This window comes from Nuphar pumila, chromosome 6, assembly GCF_984573655.1.
Source record: "Nuphar pumila chromosome 6, dmNupPumi1.hap1.1, whole genome shotgun sequence".
Lineage (NCBI taxonomy): Eukaryota > Viridiplantae > Streptophyta > Magnoliopsida > Nymphaeales > Nymphaeaceae > Nuphar > Nuphar pumila.
In genome coordinates, this window is record NC_143254.1 from 96,488,330 (window position 1) to 96,506,365 (window position 18,036).

At 36.5% G+C, this 18,036-nt stretch overlaps 1 protein-coding gene across 1 annotated transcript; it reads left to right on the plus strand.

Annotated features, from left to right (window-relative positions):
* The first annotated feature begins 5,123 nt into the window (after window positions 1-5,123).
* On the plus strand, window positions 5,124-6,266 carry LOC149835305 (uncharacterized). The gene is made up of 4 exons (XM_090009561.1): window positions 5,124-5,319; window positions 5,412-5,511; window positions 6,042-6,141; window positions 6,249-6,266. The coding sequence occupies exons 1-4, from the start codon at window positions 5,124-5,126 to the stop codon at window positions 6,264-6,266; spliced, it is 414 nt and encodes a 137-aa protein (XP_089865687.1).
* The last annotated feature ends 11,770 nt before the right edge of the window (window positions 6,267-18,036 follow it).

Consider the following 18,036-nt stretch of genomic DNA (forward strand, 5'->3'; position numbering starts at 1 on the left):
TCATCTGCTCAACAATGTTTACATGATCATACATTATCTATCAGCCTATCTATGGCCAAGCATGGAATTCAATGATTGGACAAAGTACTTTTAGACTATGTTTGGGAGCCTTGAATTGGAGGTTGCGTTGTAATTTTCCTCATGCTCTCTTGCTGTTTGGGAGGGTTGCTGAACATGCATTGGGAATGGTATTGGCATCACCAAGATGTTTTGGCAACTCCATCACTTAACGTCAAAATAATATTTTGGCAACACACTGAAACTGTGTCCCATCCCAATGCAAGGCTCCCAAACATAGCCTTAAAGTACCAACATAATCCCATCATTTGAAATATGATAGGTTCTATCATCCATTCAATCCTAGCCATCCAGCAGAACCATCTAGCCGTTGATTGGATGGCTAGGATTGAATGTATGATGAAACCTATCTTATTTCAAATGATGGGATCAGTGTTCTTAAAGTACTCGGTCCTTTTGCAGGAGGGAGAGACATGCATCCTCTTTTGAAGGAGGAGGGCAGGTATGGGATGTGCAAACAGTGGCTGAACCCAGTACTTTTGCAAAGTACTCTGTCGATAGCTGAATCTGCTCTCATCTCAGGGTTCTCCGTTCATGGTATGTTCAAGATGCCTTGCTTCTTTAAGGAATTAAAAAAAAAACTGTTCTTTATTCTTTAAGTTTTAACCATTAAACTTTAACAGCTAGACTATATATGTGCTGTGGATCTTGACTTTGAAAAATCATGAAATTCAGTTCAGTTTTCACTTGGATGGTAACTAGCTTAAGTCTATTCTTTATCTTTTGCATGTATGTGCTTGCTTCTTCTCTGATATTTAACAATTAGGGCGTGTTTGGCATCACGTGAAATGTCACCAAGGTCTTGAACTCCAACTAGTAGAAGAGCTAGTACAAGTACTACAATTCATGAATTTGGTGGTTTTCCACATGACGTCACAAAAAAATCAGCATTAATTTCATGAATTTCTTAGTACCACTGAGACTGATGAAATCCGAGATATGCTGGACTCCTGGGATAATCCAGCGGATCATTTTGATGGAACTGACATGCATAATTTCCTGAATTCATGGCATTCCTATATTAGTAGTGATTTAACAAAATAACAATGTTGCCATATAATAAGGCAACTTAATTGCCAAAATTTGGGACAATCATGGATCTCCAAAAAGTTCAAGATTAGCCCATTTGATTACCCTGGATCTATTCCTGAAATCCAGTGTCAAACAAAAGAGAGAGAGAGAGAGAAAGAGAGAGCCGAAAGAAGATCAACATTATCACTCATGAAGATCAACAAAATGTTGAACCCCATGAACCGAACAAAATAGAAAACAAAACTAAAATATATAAAAACAAAAGCTAAAGAAAAAAAAACTACAGACAGCTAGCAACAAACAACAAAGCCAAGCTCAACCAGGATCCGCTGGATTAGAAGAAACCACCAATGAGTGAACGTTGTTCAAACGGAAGGAGAGGTCTCTAAGATGCATACGTAGAATCACATATACATCAACCAGGATTTTATGGACAAAATTATTAAGGATGACCGAAATTTGACGGAAAGTACCATCATTGCATGCCATCCAAATAAACCACCAAGTAGTAAGCAACCATGTCTTCCAGATCAGCCTCCACCGCTTGCATCATCTGATTTCAATAGGGCCTAGGAGCAGATCAAGCGCAAAAGACTCCTCATTGACAGTTTCACAAATCTGAGGGTATTCTTGGATCTTCCATCTTTTGGTATGGGCTTCATGCCAAATCCGAACCTTGGATCTAAGATCCAAGTTATCAAACACGCCCTTAAGGGGGGTGCTTTGGCACCCAGGACAATTAACTTGTCCTTCAGGAATTTGTCCTGGACAGATTGTCGGACCTCTTTGGGTTCAACAATTTGTCCCACCAAAATGAGAGCAAGCAGTCGTTTGTTTAGCAGGGAAAATTTTCCCTGCATTTGACGTCCGCTGTGGGATCCACAAAAGACAAGCATTCTTCATGCATACATCAAAGCAAGGAATAATTTATTCCGGGTGGAAAGCATCACCATTCTTCACAACCAATTGTTCTACATTATCTTTCTTTGTTATAAAAATGACCAGTGATGACAGTGGATCGGGTGGGTGCAGGGGACAAACTCTCCACCTCCGTAACGTCTCAAACTTTTGTCCTCTATCTCCAGTTCAGTTCTCCGTTTCATGTCCTCTAAACCCGCCTCGAATTGGACAGGTTCAGACATATCCCTGTTTTGTCTCGATACAGGATTTACAAATAAAGAATTGTTGGAGGAAGGAGATGAGAAAGGGGACTATGGTTAGGAAGTAGGAACTTAGGGTTATAAATATATACAGGACTTAAATGTTATTTTATAATATAATAAAGATATATTAGTAATTTCATTAATGGGATAGGGGATAGAGTGAGATAACAAGAGTAAGTTCATTCCCGCCTCCATTCCTGCATGGGTTTTTATTTTCACCTCCATTCCCGATTCATTCATTGTTTTGTGTCCTCCATCCCCGTCCTAAACAGGACGAGTTCCGAGGGAGTCCCGTTTCTCTCCGGTTCACCGCCATCCCTAGTGATGGACAGTTGATATTATAAGTATCAAGACATCTCAAAACGGAGGTCAAGAATGATGCACACACGGACGTGTTCAGATGCACCCTTTATCTAGACAAGTGAAATAAACTGAGGAATTGTATAAAACAACCAATAGAATATCCTAACTTAATTATCCCATTTATCTAGATAAGTGTAGGGGATACAAATAGTTAATGCTTGGGTCACATCAAACGTGATCAAGTTGATAAAGAATGATTTAGAGTTGATAAGTTTCTTCATGAGCCAGTGGATGGGTTAGGGCTCCAATTGGCTTAATCATTACCGGGATTCAGTGACGTCCTCTCCACTCCTGTTAATTGACTGACTGGATCTGGTCGGAGATTTCAATAGGATAAACTGTTTTTCATGTTAAACCAAACGAAGTGAGAATGAAAGGTGGATAGAGTAATGTGTTCCTTAGGCCCTTTTTTCGTTAAATCTCGTCAGGCTCCTTCAAAAATTATAGTTTTAAATATTTTTTCTTACTTTTAACACCATAGATGTGATCATTAGGGTTTTTTTAGTGGGAACCAGCTTTTGGATCACTGGAATCTGACTTTTGTATACAGATTTTTTCTAAACACTTAAAACCTATAAGGAAGAGCGAAAAATGAAGCCTAATATATATATATATATATATATATATATATATATATATATATATATATATATATATATATATATATATATATATATGAGAAGAGAGTAGCTGCCTACGGCAGCCTAGTGCAAGCAAATAGGGGGTTTCTGAGTTGTTTTTTTTCAAATCTGACTGCACAGATGAGTTCGGCATGGTTGATTTACTAAGAAATGACGCTTGGATCATATTTTTTTGATAAAAAAATATGATTTTTTAAGCTTTGAATATTTATGATGTACAAATTTTACAACCTTGTAAAAACTTACATGCGTGTCGGAATCAAATGATGCAAGAGTCCGTTCCTACAAAATCAAACACAAAACACATATGTATGGTTATCTTAGATAATAACATGCAAAATAACCTTTCAAAAGCCCTGTAGCCAGTGGTAGGCATGGATCGATGTAGGCAGCACTCTTTACTATATATATATATATATACCATTTTTGCAGCCTATTGTTAGTCTACCACCAGCTAATAGGTGTTTTGGGGGTTGTTTTTCTTAAATTTAACCTTGCAGATGTGTTCCACATGGTTGATTTGCTAGAAAATGACACTTGGATAGGTTTTTTCAATAAAAATGTAATCTTTTAAGCTTGAATATTTATGAAAATTGTAGATCATCAATTTTTAAATCTTATAAAAACCCACCTATGTGTCGAAATAAGACGATCCAAGAACCGATTCCTACAAAATCAAGCATGCATAGCACATATGCATGGTCAAATTAAAAAAATAAAAAATTCTTTAAAATCCCAATAAACTGACGGTAGGTTAGAAAAGGAATAGGCAGCCACCACCTTATATCCGGGCATAACAGTGAATGCACATTTTTTTGTGTCAAAAAAAGTGCTTTACCAGCGGTTGTGACCCCTGCTAAAAGCCTTTTCAGCAAATGCGCTGTCCGTCCATTGTTACGCGTCTCTCTCTGTATCTATCTATCTATCTATCTATCTATCTATCTATATATATATATATATAAAGAATATTATACGTTTAAGCCAACTTGTTTACCAGGCATCATGATCACTAAGTCACTAAGTAAAAAATGATAAATTGATTTAAAAGCATATAAAATGCATCGATTGGAACTATAAAAAATCAAACAAGTTTATATTTCATGAAAATGAATGTACATTTCAGTTACACAAATGAAATGCCATAAATAAAGGTAAAAACAGTATAGTTACATTATCTAAGTGAAATACATGAGAAACACAGAACATGTGTTTTTCATCAAAGTAAATATGAAACATATGAAGAAAAAAATAAAACCATGAAAAAAAATAAAGGGTAATTATCCGGTTATATTAATATATATGCAAATATTCCTAAAATATCACAACAAATTTCATTATTATATGAAAAGAATGCTCAGATTCTAAATCAGTCCAAGAAACTCACAGAAGGGAAGATCACAAACTCCAAGAAGAATCCGGCTGGTTCTGTTACTGTTAGGGGTTGGCCTAACGCTGTCCGTACACGTAGTCGTTAGAGCGCACCCCAAAATTTCAAATTTATATCCCACTGGCACCGACTCACAAGGAACGGCCCATATGGTTCTCCTCCTCCTCCCCAACCCCAACCTCTGCCCCAACTGGCTCTCTCAAATCCTAACCCCTAATTTGCAAAACAAAGAAAAAGATAAAACTCAACCATCTCTCACAACCTCACCATGAGAAGGAGAAGGGAATCTGGTGCCACTCTTCCTACCTCGGGGTTGATCCCCTTCTTCTTGACCATGCTCTCCTTTGTATAAAGTTTTGTTGGGGGTGGGGAGGTGGGGGGATGGAAGCCCATCTCTCCTCCATCATCCTCTGAGGCAGCGGCGAAGACGGTAGAATTCGGGGTTTCCGAAGCAGGATTATGCCTTGCATATTTCTTCAGGACGCTTCACTTGAGAGGGAAATCGCGGGCGACGAATGGCTGGCTGTGCAGGACGTCGTTGGCGTTGGTGTCGGTGTCGGTGTCGCTCACCACCACCGCAGGAGTTTTTCGTATAATAAGCTCCCAGAGCAGCTCCTGAGGCTCTCTGTCTTGAAATTGGATGGGGGCTGCTTTGGTAAGAATTTTGGGGATTTCTTGGAGGTTCTCTGTTTCGGCAGGAATTCGGGGTTTTGTGGGTTTTCTTTAAGGTTTTTGAGTTTTTTTCAGATGTGCAAGTGTCTAGAACGGCTTCAATCGCGGAACTCAAGCAAGCCGTGGAGGCTGTGTTCAGTCAATCGTCCAAAGAGGGGCAAGACAAGATTTCTTGGTACGAGCATTGCTTCGTCGATTATGTTTTTTTGTCCATTGATCAATCTGTTAATCTAATTGCCGATTCTTGGTTTAAGTATAATCAGTCTTTCTTTCAGAAAATTCTGCAATGCACAGGCGTTTGAGGGGAGAAAACAAAACCCACTTGTGATTGATCTGCCAGAAAGCTTCTCCAATTATAGAGCAAAAAAAATCACACGAGTTTCATATATCAGAATGGTGTGAAACTCACCATTAACATAGAAATGAAAAAATTTATGATAGTATTCTAAAATAGGAATTATAGAATGATCCTTTGCTACGTAATCAATTAGCTCCTGTAATGGTTGCATTATCAATATACATTTTTTTCAGGTCAGGTAACTGGTAAACCACCTTGTGGGAATGAACGAAAAATAGTGGCAGACATACACTAAGACTAGAATTTGTGATTTGGAAGAAGAGATGGGGAAAATGTAGATTCTTCGCGTGTTAATTTTGCAACTTGCATCATATTGCTCTGGCTTGAAATAGTCTTGGTGGTTGTAGGTCTCATGTTTGGGGACATTTCTGCCTACGCCATCGGGGTTACAAGCTACTAAATGACAAAGAGTCTCTTCGTACCTTTGGAATCAAGGATGGGGATCAGGTATACATCAACTAAGTAATTCTGTCATGCGTGGATGATTTTCATGAAAAGCCTTTTAGAAAATCTTGCACAATTGATCATTTCTTTAGCTTTTGCATTTTGGTTAGGCAAATATAACAGCTTAGGCTGGCCTTTTTTTTCCTTCTTTTTTTTTTAGCTTTGGGAGCTAATGTGATTTGAAAGATGTCCTTAATAATGATAGAAGGAACATTCATGAATCATGATACAGGGTTTTACCTGCTTTAGGCAGCCCACTTGAAGTGCTGATACAAGATCCTTTTTCCTAATGATCACATTCACCAGGTCATGTTTCGCCAACAGAATCATCCACATTACAGGAGAAGGAATCGTTGGTTCTGGAGATTTACTATCCTAAGAATGATTTTTTCTTCTCCCTTATTTTTCCTTCTTTCTAGTCAAGTAGAAAGTAGGTGCAAAAAGAATGTGCAGGCAATGAGCAACAGCCCAATGCTTGTCAACATAAACAAGCCCATGCCAAGCCAGCCGATTAGAGGTTGCATGCAGCTTCATACATTCTTTTGTGTGTGAGTAATATACTGACACCATCTATTCTTAAACTATCTCAGTTCTTACCATCCAAAGTCCCACCACCAAGTTGCGCCAACATCTCTAGAGTTTTGACAATTTTCTTCACCTTCAGGGACCACCAAATAAGTAATGCTCCATCTCCAACATTTATGAGATTGCCATACTTCTAGCATTTTCTTTAGACATGATTTGGTTCTTCTTGGACATCAAGCCCCTAGTTCAGGCACTATTTTCCGCATGGTTACATTAAAGACCAATAATGATGTTAATGGCAAACTATTCTTTAACCCCTTTATGGAAGGAAGTATGCATTCTTTCCCAATGTGCGAAATACTTTATTTGTGCCAGAGGCAGACACTACTTGGCTCTGCAATGTTTAATCCTTATTGTTTTCCACTTGTCACATTAGCACTCAACCCTTAATGTCTTTGCATCATGACTCAAGGGGGGTGTCCAATGCAACCTGGACGCACTAGAGAAACAGAAGCGTCTCAGAATGAGAAAATTATTTGTTTTGAGCAACAATCTCAATTTTGCACCCTGAGAAACATAAAATCATCTTATCAAATCAATTCCTTCTAAAAAAAGAGAGAAATATACTAGAGGAATGAATTTAAGGTATATGTCATGATATCAAGTCATCTCATACACAGGCTTGTCTCTTATTATAGTTCACTAGTTCACCTGACTCATGCACAAGCTTGGTGTCCTAGATTTTGAACTTGACTAATGCTTATAATGACCTTTTTCCTTTTGATAGGCAAGCTGTGGGGAAACCCCAGGGGGGGTCGAACCTGAGACCACTCGATTATAATAACCATTCCAGCTATCTCATACAAACCCCTCTTACAATGACGTTTTTATTCTGCGAGAGAGATTACTGAGATTTGGTATAAAGTTTTCAGAATAAATTCTACCACTTTTGGTGGTGCTAGATAGATAGAACCATTTTAAAATTTGAATGCCTATAGCAAGTAAATGTATTCTTAGATGTTAACCTGTTTTCTACCCTGTGGCCTTGTTTTCAGTAGAATCCCATTGTTTTTGTTACCTAACCTAGGTATTTCTTTTTCATGGGCATGCAGCTTGATTTCATAAGGCATTTATCCATTCATCATTCTCCAAAGGATCGGGCTAAAAATCATGCCACAGCCCATGGGAAACGCATGTAAAGTACTCCCACTACTAGTCTTTCTTCAAAAAAGTGACTGTACCAATATTATGCCTACTAATTTGACAAGGAACCAACGTTGTCAATACCAGGTCATCAGCAGGACCAGGTGATGAAGGAAAGATTGAAGATTATCAACCCCATGAAAAAAATTATGAAGATAACCATAGTGATGATGACATCATAAGCCGGACTGAATTTATGTTCGTCGACTTTTTAAAGGGGTGGCTATATTCGAGACTGTGGTTTGTGAGGCGAATGAGATCAGCACGCAAGGCACGTCTTCACAGTTTAAGGGGTGATGAATCAATGGTGAGATTTGCACGGTTTCAGAATAGTCCCTAGTTTCTGTAACGGAAGGGACGCCAATGATAGGCTCTTTGCTTTGCATATAATGCACAGAAAATCTAAATTTTGCACAAACCTGCTGCTTGTGGGCTGACTGATTGCTATTGTTGCCAAATATCGATTACCTTTTCTCCCACAGACATTCTGTAAATTACGGCCCACATTTTCCAAGCTATAACTTGTAATAAAGCAATTTGAAGATATCAATTCATGAAAAGCCTGGAATACAGTCAAGGGTTAACACTTTTCTGATATTAAAAGAAGGCATCTGCACTATATCAATTAAAATGAAAGGAGTGCAGTTCATTTTCCAAGCTTGCCAACAGAAGAATCTACAATAATAAACATCTACAGCATTAAAAGAGGCACTTGTTTAATAGGTTGCGTCTAGAGAACTAACACGAAGGAAGAGCGTTCATGAATCGCACTGCTGTCCGTCGACCACTTCCCTCCAGGCTGAAAAGTAGGGTCGGGCAACGGACCAGGCGGCCCAAGCCGGCCGGGTTTGGGCCAAGATTTTAGCCCCGGGCCGGTTAGGTACCAGGCTGAAACCCAGCCTTTTATATAAGTGGGCCGGGCCCGGGCCAGCCCAATGGGCCTGAGTTTTTTATTAATATAAAATTTTTAAAAATTAATTATTGCATTGTAACTTGGTAATTATTACTATTTATCTAATTAGTTGCATTTATTTTATGAAAACTAAAAGGATAATTAGTTAGTTTCACGAGAAGTGAGAACTTGTTAATTATTACTCTTTACAAATGGATTGGGTCAGGTCAGGCCATACCCAGCCCACTTCATATTGGCCCGTTGGGCCAATAGGCTGGGCCATGGACTGCTCTTCAAACTTGAGCCTATTAAGAACCTGGTCAAAACCGGGCCGTTAGTAAATGGGTCTGGCCATCTACGAGTCATGTCACACTTAAAGCCCGGTGAGCCGAACTCTAAATAGGCTTGGGCTGGCCCAATGCCCACCTCTAAGCTGGAGTATTTCTTCCCCATCAATATCCCTCATCACGGATTATGGCCACCCCTTGAACTGTGGCAACGTCCTCTCGCTATCCGCCGACTCCGATATTTAACTCACTGTCGGAAGGTCCACGTAGAGGGGCTTTGGATGGGGTGGACGACACTTAGCGATTAGCTCGGTCAAAACTCTCCACTAACATTATCATATGGTCCTCATGCCATCTTACTGGTCGCATACGATCCTTGGATAATCTCTTGCTTTCCTTGTCTAGAGAGTTTTTCTTGCATCTGGCTGATCTGATGCAGAGATGCATCTCAGTCGGATCACTCATCATCCTGAAGATGGCATGATTTGTTCAGAGCCTTCGATATGTCATGGCCTTTTTCTCCACGTCTTTTTAACTCGCGCGAAGAGGGAACTTGATAAGCATGACACACAACTTACCTTAAGCGAGGAGCTACATAAGCCTTGCAAAAGCAGATTCAAAGTGATGCATATCTCATGCACGCTTAGCACATCGGAATATCTAAAGCGATATAATTTGACATGTCGATAGCATGGAGCGATGCCAAAGTCTTTTGGGTACAAGCGTTCAAGCTTATAAGGGATGGGTGTGTTGCTTTCCTGTGGCGAGCGCATGAGCAGTCGAGGATCGATAGAGCAAACTGTGTGTTCGAATAAGAATCACATACATTAGAGTGAGCATAGAGTTTCAGAGACATACCGAACAAAGAGCATATTGTATTTCGACACTTGCGAGTCTTGGCACAACTCGTGCCCTACGGGTAACCCCCCGTTGCGATTATGAAGACCTGTCTCCTTCCAACCTAAGTCAGTTGCTAGTTTGATACAGTGAAACTCCCTAACTTAATTAGAGGAATCATCGTCGCTCGATATGCACTCGTCGAGCCTGTCGTAAGGGTGCGAGATTAGGCGATAAATTGGGCAACAAGAGCGGGCCCCACGCATGCCTAAGTTGCTAATGGAGAATTTGCATACTCGAACACCTTAGAAAATTGTGCCCAAGTGAGCACGTGTCGATGCACTAGTGTATAACGCACCTCATGAACTGTCTCCCACTAATTCTTTGAGTCGCCTTGAAGTCGGTAGGTAGCGAAGGCAACCTACCTCTCTACAGGAACTTCGAGGATGTCAAAGATCTCGCCTATGGCACATATCCACTCATCGGCTGTGTCAGGGTCCTTCTTCCCAGTAAAGGTTGGGGGACTCAGTTCCATAAAGCATATTGTGTTTGGTGCACCATTACTATCAGAGTGATGGTTGTTTCTATTGCCATTAACCCTGTTATTCACGAGATTATGGCAAATAGTTGTCAAAGTCGTGAGAGCTTACAGGAGAAAATCCCTCTGCACAGTCCAACCTCGGGTTGTCATGCAGCCATCTACAAGGATTTTAATTCTATATGAATTTTTAAGTTTGCATAAACAATTTTTTCTACTGATGTCCCTATTTGGCATCTAAGTTCAGAATTTGCAAGAATCATAAACATTAAAAATTTCATGAAAAATTTCATAGGAGTACATAAAAGCAAAACAAACACACTCATCAAGCAATGTCGGTTAGTTAGACGAGTTTTGACCCACATTTTCTCATCTACTCTGATATCAAGTTGTAACACCCAAAAAGTTATGTATTTTTTTTTTTCAAATCGTTTTAGAAATCACAACAAAAATTCAAAATGAGATAAAAACTTCTATCATATCATTCACACATAAATTTAAAATTTAACATCCACATTTAATCAATATTTATTACAAACTTTTAATTAATAATATCAGAGTCCTTAAACAAATGTGAATATTCGCAATCCAAAACACTAGCAAAAAGGAAAAAAATTTAGCTTGGTTCTCGCCGCAACCTTTCGCCATCGCATTGGTACTCTATTCGCTACTTGAAATAAAATATTTTTATAATAGGGTCAGACTAAACAAGTCCTCAATAAGAAAGCATTATTCAATACACATAAATTAAAACAAATATTCAAAATCACATTCCAATACTCACACATGCAGACAACAATAAATAATTTAAGAATACATGCAATGTAATGCTTTACACGATTTACAATCACACACTTACATATTTCTTTCAATTCTGAAGCAGTTACATATTCATGAATAAGTAATCATGCATGAGCAGTTAATAATGCATGCATTTACTATTGCAGAACGATAAACCATTTATGCATAAGTGACCTTATTATCTTTAATTAGATTTTTTTTTTTACACAATGCATGTTATATTTTAACTAAATGAACAATCATCTTAGGTTCACATTTTTTATCCTTATAGGGTCACAAGCTTAAACCTAGACCAATGCCATGACACAAGCAGTATATTCAATCAATTGTGGATTTATCCTAGCTGAGTACCTTTCACTAGTCCCGAGTGAGGGACGACCAAAGTGAGAGAGACTCCCAATACCACAAACCCGATGTATCAGACTTTCACTCATGAGTTTCTTATCCTTCACATTGCAGTCTAATATGGAGGGTTATTCTCTTTTCATGGTTGGGGAGGAGCAACCTTCCGTACTCAAAACTTTATCTAAGAAGCCTTACCTATCGCTTACCCTCTCTTTGTAAGTTTCATACTTTAATGTCACATGGATAATCTTTTTACTTCATTAATTTCATGCAATACACACTTATGAATCCAATTGAAGGATTTAGCCTCTTCCAGGACTATGGATGCACATTCTTAAAATACAAACTTAATCAATCATGTATCATTGCACATTCTTTTTATTTTTTGGCTTAAGCAATCATTCATCAATAGGCAATGATTATAAACAATTGGATGCATCCAAACATTAACATTTCATGCATTATTCATTCACTTCAATATCAATTCGCATTGCAAACCCTTTGTGCCCCAAGCACCATAATCAGACTGTGTCTCTAATTAGACACTCAATTCTTGCATACATTCAATATAGGACTACCTATGCAATAAAATTGAATTTTCATAAAAGCATGTTCGAATACTTGGAAAATTTTGCATACATTGCTAACTGATCCTTAGCTGGTTGGGGATCTATCAAACCCTTAAACTGTTTGACAGTTACAACTGTCACAATGATATGTATAGTCTGCAGACATAGTTTAAATTTTGACAGATTATAGAAAATTTTATCAGTTTTTTGATGCCATAAACCATTTATATTCCTTCGTATGAGTGAGATATGACCGATTTAGTGTACGCTTATACTTTTTTGTTTCGATTATCACAGTTCAGTGCTCAATCTGAGAATAGAGCCCAAAATGTTATAAATTATGTAAAATTTTATTAGCTTTCCAAGGCGATAAATCATTCATAAAAAATCCTCTTAACGAGAGAGATACGAGAGATTTACCGATCGAGTGTCATGCTAGAAATACGAAATAACAGGAAACATGTATTCAGGTGAGCAGAAATAGGTCACCCCAATTGAAATTTCTGAAATTTATTGAACAACACTTTAAATATTATTTTAAAAATCTGAAATCATGATATTACATATTTTTCTACAGACAAATCCCATTTTCACAATCATTAGGCTGAGAAATCCATCTGCCTTTCTAAAAACTATTTTCTCAAAAAAGTTTCCGGTATTTTTCTTTCATTCATGCATAGATTTATATTTTTTCACAGAAACAATGGCATAATTTTAATTGATAGTATACATGTATAAAATATATTAAATCAAACAATCTAACTAATTTTTTTATAAAGAATCAATTATATATCTCCCTATTGTATCTTAAAATCCAATTTTATTTATAAGGAAACCCATTTTCACGGTTAACATAAAATCTTAGGTTTAAAAAAAAAACATTTTCTATGGATTGAACTGACTCCCCTCTGAGAAATCAAATATGTCGCTTCTTCATTGATACATTTTAGGATTTACGAAGGGTGTTCATTTGAAAACCATTCATACTTCGAATCTGGGTTAATCGGCTATGCCCGGTTTGCCCATATTCCAACACAATGCAAACTCTATATTTTTTTTCATTAAGACTCAAGACAAGAGCCTTCTTCACATGTATATGCGTGTGTACACCTCTAAATCAGAGTGTATACATGCATGTTAGTGTCATATCTCCATTTTAATTAAGATTCATAAAAACCGATGGAACAAAATCATTTTCTTAGAGAGTTTTCTTCAGAAAACCGTCTCTACTCTAAATTTGACAAATTTGACATAAAATCCTCACATGATAGGTTCGATATAGGATACATCTATTTAGAAATCAGAATAAACTCATGCATACCAGTTCTAATCTGTGTAGAGAATAGAACCCTGTACCTTTTCCGAGAAAAATGCCTCTTCTAGTCAAAAATTTGGATTTTTCTACTCGAACCATCTCCTCCACTTCATGTGGTGGCTGCAGCTCGATGCTCAGACCCCCTCCAATTTATGTATATTTCTCTTGGTTGTGTAAAAGAGGAAAAACCAAGAAAAAGGAAGAAGAAGAAAAAAGAATAGGAAAACTAGGGAGTTAGAGAAGAGATAACAAAAAAATCAAAAGTGCCAAAATAGGGTGCATGAGCCCCTCCTCCCTTTTTATAACATATTGAGCTAAACCAAGGGGCTGGAGCAAATCTCAGCCCATGATTTAGATTTTTCCTTTCTTTCTTTCCTTCTTTTTTTTATAAATTTTCTAATCATGTTTTTTTTTTACTTTATATTTTTTTCTACCTAGTTAGCATAGGTTATGAATTCATATAATATACTAAGATGTACATTATAAGAATTATAGCCTAAATAGGCCAGACGTCACCCCCTTATGGGGTTTTCTTTTCCTAATTCCTAATTTTTGTCAAACTTATTTGCTTGACTTGGTCTATTCATTTATTTATTTTTTCTTTTTCTTTCCTTCCTCCTTTCTTTCCTTTTTTTTCTTTTCTTATTTAATGTCCAACACATCCTAGAATCTTCTAGGATGGGATGACTCCCCCCCCCTTGGTGGTCTTTCTCTTGATTTTAGTAAGTTTTGACTTAGTCTCTTAAACATTGATTTTTAGTAACTTTTTTAAAAAGGCTTTCAATGTAAAGTTTTAAATTAAATTTTTAATTAAACCTTGAGGTGACACATAGGATGAGCTCCATGGGGGATGACCCACCTATGGACCTCTACCCTTTTATTGGTTTTAGTTAAATCTCATTTTCTATTCTATTTTTTTTATTAATTAATTTTATTAGCTATTTGGGACTTCAAAATTTTCTAACACCACATTTAATATTTTAAATAAAATGCATCTTCATGCAATCCAAATTATTTCAAATGCATACAAAATTCTTTTAATTATTGATTTAACATAATTGTCTAAAATTTTTTCTCATAATGTCATTTTCACTAAAAATGAATTTCAAAAGTGATTTCCACTAGGGACGGCATAACACATAGTCATTTTGATTTTTTTTTTCTAAGATCTAGTCTATTTATTTTATAATGCTTATTATCATTATCCAATTATCATTTATAGGAATACTAAAAAAATGAAAAATCATAGGTATTACAATTTTGTTAAGAACTAGCATGACCAAACTGAGTTAGCAAGGGTGTTTTTATATAAAGTTGCTAAGCGGACGAAGAAGTGGGCATATCAAAATGGCCGACCAGTTGAATTTCAAGACGAAGATCAGGTGTTGGTCAAATTATACCCTAAAAGATTGACTATCTTTCGATGACTCATTTGAAAGTATGATGGGTTCTTTATCATTATCCAAAGAATTGGCAAAGTAGCGTACAAGCTAGATCTCCCTTCCAGCTTTCAGGTCTACCCTGCCTTTCATGTCTACAATTTGAAGTCCTTCAACAAAAATAAAGAAGATCCCAACCGCAGTCTATCTCAACGAGCTCCATCATCAACTCCAGCCTTTTCCTCCAAAGAAGTCGAGTTCATCATGGATCACGTTAACAACTATCTTGGAGAAGTAAAGTATCTTGTGAAGTGGAAAGGATTACAAGAGAGGGATGCCAATTCAGAGACTCCATGCAACATCTGCCAGTTTCAATAGTCAATTAAAGAATATCACCAACAGATAGCATCATGGATGGTGCCAGATTAGGCAGGGTAGCATGTTCCAGCCCGCTATATTTTTAATTTTTTTTCTTGATGTAAATACCTCTTTGGCACTTTATAGTGCTTATAAATAGCCTATGTCCTAAGATCTCATGTATACTACAATGGCAATGGGTCTCTCCCCTCTCTCTATCTCTGTAAATCTTCAAGTTGTTATAAGAAGTTGTTGCATTCTCTCTCTATTTCTCTCCCTACCTCTCTCTCTATGATTATGCACACACGTGTTTACGAGACTACGCATGCACTCTTGTTGCGACTGTGCACCCTTATGCAGGGTGTTTGTATGTTGCTTTTCTTGACTTGTGAGGCTGACCTGGTCGAGATCACTAGGTGTGGCACAATCCTTTCAAATAAGCTTGTGATAGTGATCAATGCTAAGAGAGTGTTTAAATCATAGACAACAGGGGAGATGACAGTGCATTTTATCTTGTACTGTTCGTAAACATTCCAGGATGCACTATCTAGCGTTGTCCACACACCATTAAAAAAACTTTTTATTTTTTTATTAACCATTCATGTCCATCTGTGACTGTTTTGTGGGGGGGGGGGGGGTGTACAGAACTGTAAAACCCAAGGTTTTTCTTTGGCAAATAAATTGAATAAATGTTGAATTTTTTTATATCTATAACTTGATTGCAAAATCTTGATTTTTTGGAAATTCTTGATTTTTTTGAAATTCTTGATTTTTTTTATTTCGACTAATTATGAAATCTAGTCTCAAGTATGAAGAAGATTACAAGAAAAAATATAAAAAATTAAAATATGTGGATTAAACAAGAAAGTAAATTATTTTAGATTATGAATATTGGATTTAGATCTAAATCCTAGCATTCAAATCCAATATAGATTTGATGTAATAATTTGGATTGGATCTAGTTTAAAATGTTAATTGGATTCAATACCAATGGATTGAACCCGCATATAGGATGACTTATGTGGACCCCATTTGGATCCAAGAGTTCATGTGGTTTAAATCTCATTTAGTTCTAATTGAAAAAAAAATAATTAGGACTTTATTTAGAAAATTAGATTTTTCTAAAATGTATTTAAATTATTAATTAAGAGAACAAAGAGGGTGGGGCATCCCACACCTTTTATCTTAATTAGATAATCTAGATGTTTGTTAGTGGTTTGCATGTAGAAAAGTCAAACAAGTAGAGTCCTAACTAACTAAAGTTTTTAAAAAGTTGATAGACTAATAAGGAAAGGAAATTCTAGAGAGTTAGAGGTTGGTCTAGGCTAGGACTCCTCCCCTTCCACACAGTTTTGGAGGGGAGAGTTCTAACCAAGTTAGAACTTTTGGCTAGGTGAGAGAGGTTATATATTCCCCCTCCCACATGCCCTCTCATTCACAAGTGAAAAAATAATATTTTTCTCTCTTTCCTTTATTTTTTTATCTTTTATTCTTCTTGCTTTCTCTTCTTCCTCCTTTCCTATTCATGCCTAGAAGGTCTAGAGTATGTGGCTTGAGCAGTCATTAAACCAGCATATTTCAAGGTGGTGGTGTTGGTGTTGGTGAGACTATCGGATCACCCGATTTCCTTTTGGTTTAGCGATCTACCGATTCTTTCAGGTAAGATTTATGCAGTACATGCTTTGTACATACACCAAGCATGCATATGTGTATAATATATTATAATAGAAGTGTATTTGCATTGTTAGATCAATCATACACATTTTCTTTGGTGAAGATTGCTTATTTGGATTTGCAAAACATGAATCATGAGTTTTTATAAAAACATTTTTGAAAGGCATATCTAAATATGGTTTCATTGTTGAATCAAGTTAGATTTAGCCATAACATTTTTTTTTTGATGATATCTATAAGTTAGTTCTTTTAAAATCTGGTTGAATATAAAATACTGAAGTTTTAAAGGTTTTATGGACTCAAGATAGTTTTTAGCAAAAACGTTTTCTAAGAAACTCTTGTTTGAGATAACTGTTATATTTTGTGACTAGTTTAAAAAATAATTCTATATTTCTGAGAATATCAATACAAAAAATCCAAATAAAAATAATAGGATAACTTATACTTCTAGAGCTTAATTTTAGCATCTTGTTTTACCCAATTTGGATAAGTTTTGATGAAGAAACATCTATCCTAATAAAGCTCTAGTTTTAGGCTTTGGTTACAAAATTGTTTCGACCTGTCTCTTTGAAAGGTATAAAGGCCCATAAAAAATCACTCTAAATAAGTTATGAAAAATATGGTTAAGTCCAACATATAATACAAGATTGTGTAACAAGGGTTTTGCCAAAAATGTTTCCTATAAATCTGAAAAAATTCTTCAGTCTGAGAATTCTTTTATAATTTACATAATTTGGTTTATAACTGTGTCAAAATAGGGTTAAGTAAAGGAATTTTTATTATTTTTATACTCATGATTTTAAAGATCGGTTTATTGGCTTGTGTTCCTGTCAGGAAAGGCAGCATCCATAAAAAATATGATGGTTACATATGCAATTTATAATTTTTGGTGAATTTTGCAAAAATGGATTAATAGGGATTCAAAATTCCCTAATGACTTGTACATGTTATTAGGTAGTAACGTGTATGGGTTTTGTTTTTTCACTATTTTTCTTTCATGTTTTGCATTTCTCATGGATTTCAATCCCGTTTTCAAAATCTCTTCACCTTATTTTCCAGTGAATTCCATGATCATGGCAGTGGGAAAGAAATTATCTGCCTACCTTCCCTTATAGTTTACCTTAGTTGTGTACTTCCTTTGTCGAAGTAACAATGTAATTGTCGCAATTCCAGCGA

Coding starts and splice junctions, on each gene's coding strand:
- LOC149835305 (XM_090009561.1), top strand. CDS start 5,124: ATGCCTTGCATATTTCTTCAGGACGCTTCACTTGAGAGGGAAATCGCG. Junction 5,320..5,411: donor ATTGGATGGGGGCTGCTTTG/GTAAGAATTTTG, acceptor AGTTTTTTTCAG/ATGTGCAAGTGTCTAGAACG. Junction 5,512..6,041: donor GGGCAAGACAAGATTTCTTG/GTACGAGCATTG, acceptor TGGTGGTTGTAG/GTCTCATGTTTGGGGACATT.